The sequence below is a fragment of the Neodiprion lecontei genome, chromosome 6, assembly GCF_021901455.1.
Source record: "Neodiprion lecontei isolate iyNeoLeco1 chromosome 6, iyNeoLeco1.1, whole genome shotgun sequence".
NCBI lineage: Eukaryota > Metazoa > Arthropoda > Insecta > Hymenoptera > Diprionidae > Neodiprion > Neodiprion lecontei.
This window is the reverse complement of record NC_060265.1, coordinates 2,798,825-2,813,135: the sequence shown is the minus strand read 5'-3', so window position 1 is coordinate 2,813,135 and position 14,311 is coordinate 2,798,825. Positions and strand designations below refer to the sequence as shown.

The window sequence follows — 14,311 nt, the reverse complement described above, 5'->3', positions numbered from 1 at the left end:
TGTTAATTATTTTGATACTGATTGTGAGTTTTCAGGTGCTTATTGCTTCTGGATTCATCCATCGCCATTTAAACCTCGGTTCAAATACGAGAGCGATATGAAGATCTGGTTCGCAAAGCATAGTTCTCCAAGTCGACTCCAATTCAACGCTGAAAGCTAGGCTGAAAACGTCGCGTGCATGTGAACGCAGCTTATCGGTGATCGTCAAGAATCGAGAATCGAAAGAATTCAAGAACACTCGTGAGCAAATGTTACTACGTGTAAATAGATTAGATTATAACTATTAGTTAATTAAATAAAACGTGTATACTTGGCGTGTGACCAAGTTATGTTCACCGGCTTTAAATTGCCTTTTTATGACTGAAATCTGTTGAAAAGGTGAGGCATCATCTTACGTCATATACCTACAATTCAATTTAGAGGCTAGGTTCACCCGAATAATATTTCAATCTGATCTTAAGTGATTTGATTACATTTTTATTTATTCACGAAACTTTAGCTGCTATATATTTGTAACCGTTTCGTAAGCGTGCGGAACTTATTCATCTGCTTTGGTGCATTACTATTTTAAAAAGTCGTCTAAACATGTTTTTCAAAGCCACGCGACCTATTTTTTGATTATTTGTAGGTCTTTGCTCAATTGTAAGTTTCTACCGATTCAGTACCGTTTTCATGTACGTATACATTAGTAAGTGATTTTAATGCATTGTACTATTGCCTCGGTAACGAAATATACTCACTATACTTGTCCCCAGATATTTCAAATGGATAGACTTTTTGTCACCGTCCTGTTCAGTCTGCTATTTAGCGGATTCAATGCAGACAAAGATCATATACACAATGAGGATTTCAGTGATACCTTAAATCATGGTTATCGAAGCCCGGTCCCTAAAGGGTTTGCCTACCTAGCTGAGCATTTCGATGACCCTGAACACTTTAAGAAACAATGGGTCTTATCTCAAGCTAAAAAGGATGATATTGATGAGGAAATAGCCAAATACGATGGTTGGTATTTCTTTAGATGTAGAATGAATCATCGATAGATGATATTCAATACCCAACAATACCACTCCATCCTGATATTCAATACAAAGAATGATTCACAGTAACTCTGACTCAATTACCAAGAATTCACATCATTTCAGGTATTTGGAAGTTGGAAGAAGCTTCAAAATATACTCAGGAAGGTAACACTGGATTAGTATTGAAAAGTAAGGCTCGTCATGCTGCCATCTCTGCTCCTTTGTCAAGACCTTTTTATTTCGAAGACAAACCTTTAGTCGTTCAGTATGAAGTGATACTACAAGAAGGTCAAGAATGCGGCGGTGCTTACCTTAAACTTCTGACTCTTGATTCTCAGCATAAAGACCTTAAACTCTTCAATGACAAGACTCCCTATACCGTTATGTTTGGGCCAGACAAATGTGGAAACGATCATAAGGTGAGGAATATTCATACATAATGTTATAACTTAGTAGGTACTGGTTAGCAGGTAATGGTTGTTATACAGGAAGTGAAATTGATCAAAAAAACTTAAGTAAATTTTGTAACATAATTTTTTATTCACAGCTGCACTTCATTTTCCGTCATCAAAACCCTGTTAATGGTTCCTTTGAAGAAAAGCACTGCAAAAAACCCAAAGAGCGTCTTGAAGACGCATTCAAGGACAAACAGCCTCATTTGTACACACTTATAATTCGACCAGACAATACTTTTCAAGTGAAGCTAGACAATAGCGTTGTAAATGAAGGTAGCCTACTGGATGACTTTACTCCACCTGTTAATCCACCTTTGGAGATTGAAGACCCTAATGATAAACGTCCGGAAGATTGGGATGAGAGGGAAAAGATACCTGATCCCTTAGCTATTAAGCCTGAGGACTGGGATGAAGATGCACCAGCTCAAATAATTGATGAAGAAGCAGTAATTCCTGACGGTTGGCTAGAAGATGAGTCAGCGATGATACCTGATTCTAGCGCAATAAAGCCTGAAGACTGGGACAATGAAATGGATGGAGAATGGGAACCACCTATGTTGAGCAACCCGCTGTGCGAGAAAGCTCCAGGATGTGGTCCGTGGAAGCAACCATTGAAACAGAATCCCCGTTTCAAAGGAAAATGGTTGGCGCCGCTAATAAACAATCCTAATTACAAGGGTAAATGGATGCCTCGTCTTATACATAATCCTGCCTATTTTAACGACGAACATCCTTTCAAAATGACCCCAATTGTAAGTACATTTAGCATTGTAATGCAAACTACTAAAATATGCATTGTTCAATGAATAAAAAGGTTTCATTTTCACTGTAATCAACATAGAGCTAAGTGGAAAAACTTAATTTTTGAAATCAGTTGTCCATATATGTGAAGAAGTTTGACCTTGAAATCTTATAATTCCACCTAAAAGAATATTTTTATTCGACATTGTCTTCAGGCTCCTAATGACCATTAAATTTGAACTCTATCTGTCATGTGGCTCTTCAGGAATTTCGGATAAACCTTTTCACTATATAGGGACAACTTATTTCGAAAATGAATTTATATTTTCAAATTATATTCATAGTATTTTCTGTTCTCGTTTTAGTTCGCAGTTGGATTTGAACTCTGGTCCATGTCACCTGATATCTTCTTTGACAATATTATTATCACAGATAGTGAAGAAGTTGCAAAGAAATGGTCTGATGATTCGTTTGAATTACATCGAGCAAAAATTGCTCAACAAAACGTGAGTAATTTGTTCTTTACCCATTAATACACCTAAAATCTCACTGATTGACAAGTGGGTAATATGATAAATTTTCAATGGTATGGAGCGGAATTTTTAAATGTCATTCATAATGGCAACAAACAAATTGAAAAAATCTACCGAATTTTTTCAACTTACACTAACACACTGTCACATGGTTCCATTGGATCGTGATACCTAGGAAACTTTATGGGGTAGAATGATGCATTCTATGAACCATAAGCCAGGATGGTGGGCCATATATTTCATCTACTGCGCTATACCTGTTGTTATGTACATCTCTTACCTAATCAAGCGCTCTGGAGAGGTATTGAAAAAAAGATGTGACCCCAAATTAAGCTGTGCTTGTTCCATTTCCTTATCTAATCACAATCGTATCGCTATAGTCTTATAATATTTGAACCAATTATATAGTTGATAATAAAATCTCCCCATGGCTATACCACTTCATCTACATCAGACGAATTATTACATTTGTATATTATCAATTTGGTTTCTATTGCGCAAAAGCCAATACAGAAGTGTGTCTGAAACTGAAATATATTCGAAATAATTATGAAGGGAACAAGTAATGTGTACTGGGACAAGTCATGAACTATCAGGGAATTTTATTTCAAGTTGAGAGTGGACACCTTGTATAACTTTGAGCAACAGCGTTTTGAATAGAGAAATAATCATATGAAAAAAACTATGTCGCTAAAAAATTTTCAAGACACAGTAAGATACAAATTTAAATCGGCATTTGAGATGAATGGTGTAGAATTGTTCTATTGTTACATATAGTGGAGTCTGTGGAGCCAAATAGCTGCATTTACGGTTGATCATCCGTGGATGTGGGCTATTTACGTATTCGTTGCTGGTATTCCCATACTTCTACTAGTTTACTGCTGCTGTATTCCTGCTCAGGTATTATGCTTGGTACACCATAGTTATTTCCCCAAATTTTTTTGTATGTATAGTATAGGTATGTATAAAAGAAAGTGAGAAGAATATGCACTTTACAATTAGATTGACCCCTAAATCATGTATTGCATAACTCCTTTTAATCTCACTTTTAACTACATCAATATACTTCTTAGAGATTCTAATCTATTCAACAAAAATGGTTAGTATATATCCATGTTGAAGTATTTCGTGATCTAATAATTTGTAGTAAAAATCTTCGTTCAAGCCATCTTACAACCCGCGCATCAATTTATTAAACCATAATTAACTGTTAGGATAAACAAGACTTCAAACCAGAAGATAGAGAGCCTTTGCAAAATGAAGAACTAAATGAAGAAGAGAGTGTGGCAGATGAAGAAGATACTAGTGCAGAGAACAAAGAGACTGACCAGAAGAATAAAGAAGAGACTGATGGAAAACAAAAAGAAGTTGTTGAACCTGAAGAGTCGGAGAACAGTAGAGAATCAGACGAAGCTGTGACGGAGGAGTCTATTAATAAGGTTTGTAACCATCTATTAAGCTTACACATAAAATGTGTTAGTGTTGAAAAGCCTAGAAATTCAAAAGGTGAAGACAAGGCTATGTATATGGATCCACGTGGATTAACGGTGCAGAACCTAGGCAACACCCTCGATTGAGTGTATTAATTTTGTACCCACAATTGCTCGTGGTGAATTGAAGATATAAAGTAGCCTGATTTTCGCTTTTCCTCGTAGGAGAAGCCACTAGAAGGAGGTGATGGGCCTCGCCGAAGAAAGCCTAATAAAGAATGAGCGCAGTGAAGATTGACGTATTGTAATCACATTCCGCTGTAAGTTCACTATCAAATGTTCTACAATTACAAGTTAATATTACAGTTGATAAGTATTAAATTTATCCTGGACGACAACAGAGTTATCTGTTAGCATACCACTTTTATTAGCTACAATTAGATCACTATTTAGTATTGTGGTCTTTTTGGGGAATAGCAGTCAAAGCATTTCATGTGTCAATAGTTTTTCTTTTATAATATTTGTTAATAACGAGTAATTGAACTTTATTCATCCTACGTAGCAGCGATGAAACGTGGACAGCTTTCTCATTGAAAATATCTAATGTTCACTTAATGTTAGTCGCAGAAATTAAACTCCACAATATCAATATTATAATACTAATGATGAAGTTTCTGAGAGTGAACATTTAGTTACTGCCACCAGGTTTTCATTATGTAGTTCATAAAGTTCGTTCGTGTGATTTTGAGTGATCGATAGATTGTGTAAATTCTTTTCCGGAACATCTTAAAATTTATTCCCGTATATTCATTAAACTTTGTGCTTGTCTCTAGAAACTTTTTTGTTAGACAATTGAAAAAATCATCTTTTGTGGGTTTACCACCTGTCTAATCTTTATGTGGATTATACAGTTCAATAAATCTCACGTGTATGAGCTTATGAAACTTTTGGGAAATTTAGGTGATAATTGGCAGCGTGTAAATCTTTGAGGTGAAATTCTCAATACACCTTTCTTCACCCATCATTATGAAATGAAATCAATTTCTATTACATCTTTATTATCTTTGTTTCCAAATTTCGTGTTATAATGACACAAGTAATTGGTGAGAAGACGAGGTCGACGTTGCTTACTAAAAATTATTTTGACCATATGATCAGTATTACGTATGTAGTGAAACAAGCAATGGCATTCCTTACGAGTAAAAATGATGTTAATGATCTCGAAATTGAGAATATTGTAGTAATCCTCAATGTAAGGAGTCAATTTTGACAAAGTTATATCGAACCTATGTATTTTTAATACTGATCTTGTACTGAAAGCTGTAATACGTTTGACTACGAATTGATCAAAATGGATACAAATACACACAAGTACTGATCTGGTACATACTAAGTCTCTTTGTGCATGTTGTCCTTATTATAAATGTCAACTCTAGGTGGAACAAAACTGAAACCAATGGACGTAAATATATTGTGTATATGTTTATGCATAGCACGAAAGTCAGTTTAATTTATTGCGCAACACATTATTTAGTTTCAAAAACCTTAATCTATAATACAATATTTATTTATTCAGCCTCATGTAATGGATATACCTACTTTTTACTTCATAGTATAGGAAATATGTACGTATGTACATATATGAATTAGCCAAAGCAAAAACAATTTAAACTGTTTTTGGATAATTTTATATTACAATGCTGTGCCTCTTGTAATTATTATATAAACAGAATTCTTTCACATTGGAATTTTGTACTAGGAATTGAGACCTAATAGCTCATTTCAAGAAGTGATTCTACTTTCGTGTAAAAGTCATTCATCAGATGCCTCATTGAAACTTGAGAATTTCAATTTTCATAACTCTAAATCTACGCTATTGGAAAATTAATAAGCTTCCAGCCTGCTGTAAAATGTTTTATATTTTTATTATCCAAAAACAGTTTTCATAGTACAACATCAATGTAGAATCCCTCATGAGTATTATGTAATTCATTTTTGTTAATAAACGGTAATAGCTTCGTAAATGTAAACACTATGAAATGGTAATTTCAGGGTGAGCACCAGCCGATTTTTCTTATCACATATACATGCGAGTGAATTTTGCAGACTGATTAATGTAAGCCGTTGATGTTTTTTTCAATCCTCTACAAAAATGGTTTCTCAGGTAAAAATGTTTCGCGTGAAATAACGTTAGCTAACTTTCAAAAAGTAATGCGTTGAACAATTTGATCGGAAGATTCAACCACTTGGCGTGAAATAGGCATGGCTGTCATTGCATACACTTGTAATTTCTATTTGACTTTACGATTATTTTCGGCACTCACTAAGTACTGTTTTATAACAAACAGAATGATAACGAAAGTAGCTGATGTAAGATTTCACCTTCAATCAAGTTACAAAAACTGAGATTCAATCTTTGAAGTACAGTCACGCGTGATTGCACGTTCTGTCATTAAGGAAAAAAAATTTCCTTGAGTGTACTCTTAATTAAGAACAGAAAGTATTCGATTTACAAATGTATCTCAATTATTGTACCTATTTCTCCATAGTATATTGGATTACGTAGGTATAATTTCAAATAGTGTTGCATAATTTATCTTCCTACATTATATGAGGACCGGAATGGGTTGAAGAAAAATCGTATAAAAAATTAAATGAATTTGGTTTATCCATTTAATCAGGATACTTGTATGTCGTGCTGTAATAAGTGTATTTCGAGTTGATACGTCATATGCTTATCAGTTATGGAACTCATATAATTATAGTCACATTATAATAAATGATATTTCCCTGTATAAATTAGATACAAAATGGAAATCCATAGATTGTGTCTACATTTTCACTAATGTGCGCAGTCAGGTCCGGTGTTGAATAGTAACACTAAGAATTACATGGTGATGAACTTGATGGATTCTGGGAACATGACTTGCAAACTGGTACTGCACGCTGTGATAATTGACCAGCTAATGTCCCGTGTCTTCCCATGCACCTTGTGCAAAATATGTTGCCACAAGACCAGCAATGGTACTAAAATTATTTATCACATTACATATTACAGCAATGTAAACAACTTTGGTGAGACGTAAGGCAAACTGATAGTGAAATGTCTATACCTTTTTGTTGAAAGTGTCAAACGTAGTAGAGCAAACGCATTCTTCAATGTTACGAGAAGATTTCCAATCCAGAGCAACGGATTTCAATTCTTTCTCTAATTGGCTTATGCTTATATCTGTTCTATTACTTAATTCTTGAACGTTAGCAGAATTTCCTATTATCTTCTCCGACAGAGATTCTTTGCTGAATTTATTATCCAGATGTTCGTAATGTGTTTGCCGTTCCTTTTTTTGAGCATCATTTGATGTTAATAGTTTGCCTATTAAATTGACTCTCTAAAAGCAAGTTTGCAAACATACTTAATTATATTAAAAATTATGTAGTACAGTTAGGAATATACGTATGGGTCAATCAGCAATATACCTTATACAAAAGTTTTACATGATCCTCCAAAGCAATAGTGTGGTCATGAATAGTTAGAAGTAAATCTTCATACGTCTCTCTACAGTGTATGCCATTTTCGAATCTACAGTATAAACCCTTCCAGAACCTATAATGAATTATACATCGTTTATCACCATACCAATAAGACAATTTTGTCATTTACATTAATTCATTACTTACAAAATACTTTGTGGCGCCAACTTAGGCCACAAAACATTGTTGCTCTCTTCTTTATAGCCGTTACAGCAGTACAACGGATTGATATATTCATTCATATGATTTGCCATGTGCCCCCACAAAGAATAAGTTCTGTTACTGAGTCTAAAATATTTTTAAACTCATTAAAACTTCTGAAAGACTTTCATATGAGATTTTAATCCATCTTGCAATGAAAATATTTCACCTTAGTGTTTGCCTATCCTTTTCACAGTTACCAACGAATGTTCCATATTGACAACTATGAATGTGATCGTGAAGAGTCAACAGGAAATATTCGTTAAATTGGAAGGCATACGGATGCTGGTTCAAAAGCTGGTATGTTGCGTCAATAAACTGAGTGAATATTGGTGCTATTTCTTTACCATCACTGCTAATGTGACCACATCGATTGCTGAACTTGTGACCAAACGATAGCCAGTCTTTCTCTATTAATGCCTAAATACACAAACATTATAAAAGAATATAAATGATGGTACTTCAGTGATATAATTTTTTGTATAAATACATGATGATTTACAACTACTCTGCACTAAAATTGTCACCTGAAATCCTTGTATTGTTCTGTGAAATGGATCCAGCATCAATGCCGCTAGAGAACAGACTTGCGCTGTTCGATCCCAGCCATCACTACAGTGAACTACAACACTAACTCCGTTTGAAATGGCACGTGCTATGAACCAGCCAGTCTCCAGCATGGAACGTATGTGCTTTAACCAGCCACTACTTTCTAATCCGTTCAGAAAACTGCTCACTGTTGTCATTTTATGCACTGTCGGGTGAAACATGATCTTCTTTGTAATTTTCGAATTATTTTACTGCTGAAGACAGGGAATTGTATGGCCAATGATTGTATAAGTATTTGACATTTTAAAGTGGAACTTACACTCTGTTAATTTATTCAAGCTTGCTCGCATTACATGAATATTTTCAATACCAAAAAAATGAAATTTGATATTTTCGTAAAAGCTTTCGTTTTCATAGCCTTTGCCTGCGGCTCTATTTGCCATTGCGTTAATCTAAAATTGTATAACACTTAGTCCTTTAGGTGTAGACAAAATGTGCATTATTTTCACAAATGAGTTAAACTTTGATCGCAATTTGCAATCGAATTCAAATTAAAACACTTACCCGTGGTCGTGTGTCAACCACATACATGTATTTGGAATTGGGATTAGTACAAAGTATGTTGTACAACATTTGCTCATCTTCAGGGCATCGTGCATTGAAACCAGATAACGGCTGACTGCATCTACATATCGCAGCCTGGAAGTTGAATTGTCACTTTATTGCAATCTATTTGAATATTTTTTACACGTGACAAACCAGGAACCAATGTCTAACAGGCATAAATTTCGAACCTTATTAGAATGAAGATATGTTAAAACTGGTAAGCGGCCTTTACTTCTGAACTTTGCACTGCCAGACAATACATTATTCGTTGATGTACTAGGTACGTAAAGATACTTTGGATACGTATCGCACAGCTGAAAAATAAAAATTGTAAACTGTTATGGTATGGAATATGTAGAGTTCAAAAAACAGACAAATTCCTACCTCATAGTTTGTGTTGAGATAGGATAAAGACCATTCGTCATTTGGAACACCTAATCTTTGAAATTCACTCTGAATATCAAAAAAATTCCAGCCGGCATGTTGTGGCAATTCATCCTTACTTGCTTGATAACTGAAGCAATACAGATCTTCTAATCTTGCTGAAAATATTGGTAGTTTTTTATACAGTTCGAAATTCAAATACTTTTTAGTTGTGCATCGAAAGTAATTTAGTAGTCAAATAAAAATGGCTAAATTCGAGGGAATCAGCTTGCTATCTCTTGTACAATTCATAAGTCATTCGGCTTCTCAGTGCTGATGCTTGAATAGAGCTGGAAACAATGTGGTGAATGAAAGTATGCATTATGTAATAATCTTACCTGGTGATGACAATTTTAATAGTGTAAGATATATATCATGACACTCGCGTTCCTTCGGTATTACAAAAGTAACGGTCAAAAAGTTTTTGCACTTTATTTGAAGAGGGGATCCTGTGGTTGACAGCGGCTGCTTATCTACACTGGTAATATGCATATATAAAACCTGGAAAGAAATATATACTGGAAATCTTTTCACGATATACATGTATTTTAATTAACTGTTGCGAACATATCGTATGGAAGATAGAATAAATCAGAACGACTGGAATGGTAAATAGTGAACTACTCAAAGGACAGGGAAATCATTACCAATGCTCATTGCATTGGTGCCTAAAAAAAATCAATGTAAATGAAACCTCACCCATATTTGTTTTTTCCCATTTGGGTCGACAAATATTAAATGCGTTGCAGTTGGGTAAAGCGTTCCCAAGGAATGATTGTTGCTGTACTTGTCAAGCATCCGCACATTTTCCACCTGAAATGAACGAAACGATAAACACACATTTTAAATAATGAAAGAAATTTACAACGGGGTTGCACCGTGCATACTGGCCTTCGGAATTTTGATTAACTCCATCGTATTCATAATCCTTAACCACGTTAAAACGTTTTTTAGAGAGGTCAATCAAAGTAAATCATATCTTGTTAGGCGAATGGTTGTACCGGCGTGAACATCAATTTTCTCGCCTGTGTCAAATTTTCATCCTTAGATTTGACACTTCCTACCCTTCCTATCTATCTTGTTCCGGCCTACTCGTATCAAGCTGTTGCCAGCTGACAGTTCACAGTTGACAGTAGGTACGTGTACACGTAAATACAAACCTCCTACTGCATACACGCTATTTGCATGTATCAGCGACATCTGTTCGGGTTTATGAGAATTACTGTTGTGTGCCGTGCGTGCATCTCAGATTTACAGCGTTTCCTCTTGAGGGCATCGGTTGCATTGAATGCGCACGATGCGCACCACGCGCAAGTCGCGTCTTTTTCTTGGTATTTTAGCGCGCAACTTTAAAGTGCAGCGTGTTTCATTTGAAAATCTAGAGCAAGTTGTTTCTTCACCGAGTGCAAAAAACTTACACCGTCGTTGTGACGCGTTATCGAGTGTGAGTGCAATGAAACGCGAAAAGCTTTGCAATTATTAGATGTATTGTTGTCTTTCTCCAGCGACGAAGATGAATCATTGGCTAAGGAGACTCTTAAGCCGAAAGCCTAAACTTTGTTGAAGTCGTTGTGTATAAATTAACCGACAAAGAGGTTAGGAAATATGTACATGTTTCTAGATTATTCATTCATTAAAATACGTTAAAAATTATTTAGCAGTTGTAAGATCATTTTCGAAGAAGTCGGGAGACTACATATCAAGTGATTGATATGTACGAGAATTTGCAGTGTTATGCAAACACCGTACATTCACTCGCCACTTGAACCTCAGACAGCGCGCAATGGATTCCTTTCGCAATATGATGTCGGTATAGTGCATCGAAGGAATGGATCCAGCATTTTTTGAAAACGCCAAAATGCTCACCAAATTCCCAAGGGGTTAGCCTTACTTTTTGTTTCGGCAAAAAATCTTTTGTCTCAGAATCTATTCGTACGACTCTTCCTGGACTATTTGGACCTCAAGGATTCGAGAAGCACTTTAAATCATTGGGGGCCAACAGCTGAGATGATACGAAAAAAACATGGAAAAATTCAATTATTTATTCAGTTTAATCCATGTTACATGAAATAGTAACGACATAATACCATATATTACATGATACGATATATCGTATCCTGCAGAGGTGCGGTGCGCTTGTACGTAAACGTGAACTTGAACTATGCTTACTATAACTAGGACAATAACAATTTGATAAAATATTTTTCTTATTCTACTTAAAACTTTTAGGTTATTAGTATGTATCACTCCTGTTTCCATGTGAAACAATTAGAATTGCGATGTAATGTTCAATCACACTTTTGCGTTTGTTTTTTTCATTAATTTTATCCTATGTGGAAAATTCTTAAATTACTACACACTGACACCTAAACACTTGTACTATGATTGGGGCTTATTGAATAAACAGCTGAAAGTTTGTACATACATATATGTGATTATTCTACCACACCTTTCAGAAAACCGTGTGCAGATTTTGGGTTCAGACCGTAACTCTTGACCCGATGATCGCAGCGTATTAGGACTGCGCCCAATCGATTCCTCTCGCGAAATTACGTCGGAGTAGTGCATGAAAGAATTTATTCCGGCACTTTTCAAAATCGCGGAAATTTTCGCCAAAAATGCAAAGGGGTTAGCCTTACTTTTTTTTCATTTTTGGAGCCAAAAATTTTTGGTCTCAGATTCGATTTAAATGACCCTTTCCTGACTAATTGGACCCCCAGGAACTCAGAAAACCCTGCGAAAAGAGCGTGGGATGAACAGGAGAGTAATTGCGCAGGAAAAAGCACCTGCTGAAAAATGTCGAAAACACAGGTTCTCGTTTTTTGGCTGTAACTTTTGATGCGTTGATCGCAGCGTATTGGGACTGAGCCCGATCGATTTCTCTCGCAATATTACGTCGGAATAGTGCCTGAAATAATTTATTCCAGCACTTTTCAAAATCGCCAAGATTTTCGCCAAAAATGCAAAGGGGTTAGCCTTACTTTTTTTTCATTTTTGGAGCCGAAAATTTTCGGTCTCATATTCGACTTAAATGACCCTCTCCTGACTAATTGGACCCCCGGGAACTCGGAAAACGCAGCAAAAACGGCGTGGGATCAACAGGAGAGAAATTACGAAGAAAAAAGCACCTGCTGAAAAATGGCGAAAAAACGGGTTCTCGTTTTTTGGCTGTAACTTCTGATGCGTTGATCGCAGCGTATTGGGACTGCGCCCAATCGATTTCTCTCGCAAAATTACGTCCGATCAGTGCTACAGTTAATTGTTTCCGGCACTTTTCAAAATCGCGAAAATTTTCGCCAAAAAAACAAAGGGGTTAGCCTTACTTTTTTTTTTGAGCAAAAAACTTTCGGTCTCAGATTCGATTTAAACGACCCTTATCTGACCAACTGGACCCTCAGGAACTCAGAAATCGCAGCGAAAAGAGCGTAGGACCAACAGGAGAGAAATGGCGAGCGAAAAAGGACCTGCTGAAGAATGTCAAAAATTCAGGTTCTGGTTTTTTGGCTGTAACTTCTGATGCGTTGATCGCAGCGTATTGGGACTGCGCCCAATCAATTTCTCTCGCAGAATTACGTCCGATCAGTGCTACAATTATTTGATTCCAGCACTTTTCAGAATCGCGAAAATTTTCGCCAAAAATGGTAAGGGGTTAGCCTTACTGTTTTTTTGAGCAAAAAACTTTTGGCCTCAGATTCGATTTAAAAGACCCTTATCTAACCAATCGGACCCTCCGGAACTCAGAAATCGCAGCGAAAAGAGCGTAGGACCAACAGGAGAGAAATGGCGAGCGAAAAAGCACCTGCTGAAAAATGTCGAAAATTCAGGTTCTGGTTTTTTGGCTGTAACTTCTGGTGCGTTGATCGCAGCGTATTAAGACTGCGCCCAATCAATTTCTCTCGCAAAATTACGTCCGATCAGTGCTACAGTTAATTGTTTCCGGCACTTTTCAAAATCGCGAAAATTTTCGCCGAAAATGGTAAGGGGTTAGCCTTACTTTTTTTTTGGGCAAAAAACTTTTGGTCTCAGATTCGATTTAAACGACCCTTATCTGACCAATTGGACCCTCAGGAACTCAGAAATCGCAGCAAAAAGAGCGTAGGACCAACAGGAGAGAAATGGCGAGCGAAAAAGCACCTGCTGAAAAATGTCGAAAATTCGGGTTCTGGTTTTTTGGCTGTAACTTCTGATGCGTTGATCGCAGCGTATTGGGACTGCGCCCAATCGATTTCTCTCGCAAAATTACGTCCGATCAGTGCTACAGTTAATTGTTTCCAGCACTTTACAAAATCACGAAAATTTTCGACAAAAAAACAAAGGGGTTAGCCTTACTTTTTTTTTGAGCAAAAAACTTTCGGTCTCAGATTCGATTTAAACGACCCTTATCTGACCAACTGGACCCTCAGGAACTCAGAAATCGCAGCGAAAAGAGCGTAGGACCGACAGGAGAGAAATGGCGAGCGAAAAAGGACCTGCTGAAAAATGTCAAAAATTCAGGTTCTGGTTTTTTGGCCGTAACTTCTGATGCGTTGATCGCAGCGTATTGGGACTGCGCCCAATCGATTTCTCTCGCAAAATTACGTCCGATCAGTGCTACAGTTAATTGTTTCCGGCACTTTTCAAAATCGCGAAAATTTTCGCCAAAAATGGTAAGGGGTTAGCCTTACTTTTTTTTTGGGCAAAAAACTTTTGGTCTCAGATTCGATTTAAACGACCCTTATCTGAACAATTGGACCCTCAGGAACTCAGAAATCGCAGCGAAAAGAGCGTAGGACCAACAGGTGAGAAATGGCGAACGAAAAAGCACCTGCTGAAAAATGTCG

The 14,311-nt window shown here is 36.4% G+C and overlaps 2 protein-coding genes across 8 annotated transcripts; one reads left to right on the top strand and one right to left on the bottom strand.

Moving 5' to 3' along the window:
• The first annotated feature begins 35 nt into the window (after window positions 1-35).
• LOC107222636 (calnexin) lies at window positions 36-8,420 on the top strand. 4 transcript variants are annotated; one of them, XM_015662074.2, is made up of 9 exons: window positions 36-378; window positions 756-1,005; window positions 1,146-1,441; window positions 1,570-2,229; window positions 2,584-2,724; window positions 2,927-3,052; window positions 3,966-4,190; window positions 4,407-4,501; window positions 8,110-8,420. In XM_015662074.2, exons 2-8 carry the CDS (start codon window positions 765-767, stop codon window positions 4,461-4,463), a joined length of 1,746 nt encoding a protein of 581 aa, XP_015517560.1. In that variant the 5' UTR covers window positions 36-378; window positions 756-764; the 3' UTR covers window positions 4,464-4,501; window positions 8,110-8,420. The 4 variants fall into 4 exon arrangements, with proteins under 4 accessions (XP_015517560.1, XP_046599647.1, XP_015517559.1 ...); XM_015662073.2 differs by lacking the exon at window positions 8,110-8,420 and adding an exon at window positions 629-674 and having other exon boundaries at window positions 37-378; window positions 4,407-5,566; XM_046743691.1 differs by lacking the exon at window positions 8,110-8,420 and having other exon boundaries at window positions 36-240; window positions 4,407-5,566.
• Window positions 5,034-10,657, bottom strand: LOC107222635 (myotubularin-related protein 6). 4 transcript variants are annotated; one of them, XM_046743686.1, is made up of 13 exons: window positions 10,383-10,657; window positions 10,191-10,304; window positions 9,830-9,992; window positions 9,453-9,610; window positions 9,257-9,403; window positions 9,027-9,161; window positions 8,782-8,914; window positions 8,441-8,667; window positions 8,083-8,333; window positions 7,860-8,000; window positions 7,659-7,785; window positions 7,295-7,570; window positions 5,034-7,208 (listed from the first exon to the last, which is right to left on the bottom strand). In XM_046743686.1, the coding sequence occupies exons 1-13, from the start codon at window positions 10,413-10,415 to the stop codon at window positions 7,062-7,064; spliced, it is 2,052 nt and encodes a 683-aa protein (XP_046599642.1). In that variant the 5' UTR covers window positions 10,416-10,657; the 3' UTR covers window positions 5,034-7,061. The 4 variants fall into 4 exon arrangements, with proteins under 4 accessions (XP_046599642.1, XP_046599643.1, XP_015517557.1 ...); XM_046743687.1 differs by having other exon boundaries at window positions 9,830-9,969; window positions 10,383-10,656; XM_015662071.2 differs by having other exon boundaries at window positions 9,257-9,382; window positions 10,383-10,655.
• Window positions 10,658-14,311: the final 3,654 nt, after the last annotated feature.

What these genes read in the sequence shown, in the direction of transcription:
- LOC107222635 (XM_046743686.1), bottom strand. Translation starts at nt 10,415, where the DNA reads ATGAATACGATGGAGTTAATCAAAATTCCGAAG. An exon ending in CTTGAATAAATTAACAGAGT is followed by an intron (nt 8,668 to 8,781) that starts GTAAGTTCCACT and finishes TTCACCCGACAG; the next exon opens with TGCATAAAATGACAACAGTG. An exon ending in AAGGATAGGCAAACACTAAG is followed by an intron (nt 8,001 to 8,082) that starts GTGAAATATTTT and finishes AAAATATTTTAG; the next exon opens with ACTCAGTAACAGAACTTATT.
- LOC107222636 (XM_015662074.2), top strand. Translation starts at nt 765, where the DNA reads ATGGATAGACTTTTTGTCACCGTCCTGTTCAGTCTGCTATTTAGCGGA. An exon ending in AATGTGGAAACGATCATAAG is followed by an intron (nt 1,442 to 1,569) that starts GTGAGGAATATT and finishes TTTTATTCACAG; the next exon opens with CTGCACTTCATTTTCCGTCA. An exon ending in CTTTCAAAATGACCCCAATT is followed by an intron (nt 2,230 to 2,583) that starts GTAAGTACATTT and finishes TTCTCGTTTTAG; the next exon opens with TTCGCAGTTGGATTTGAACT.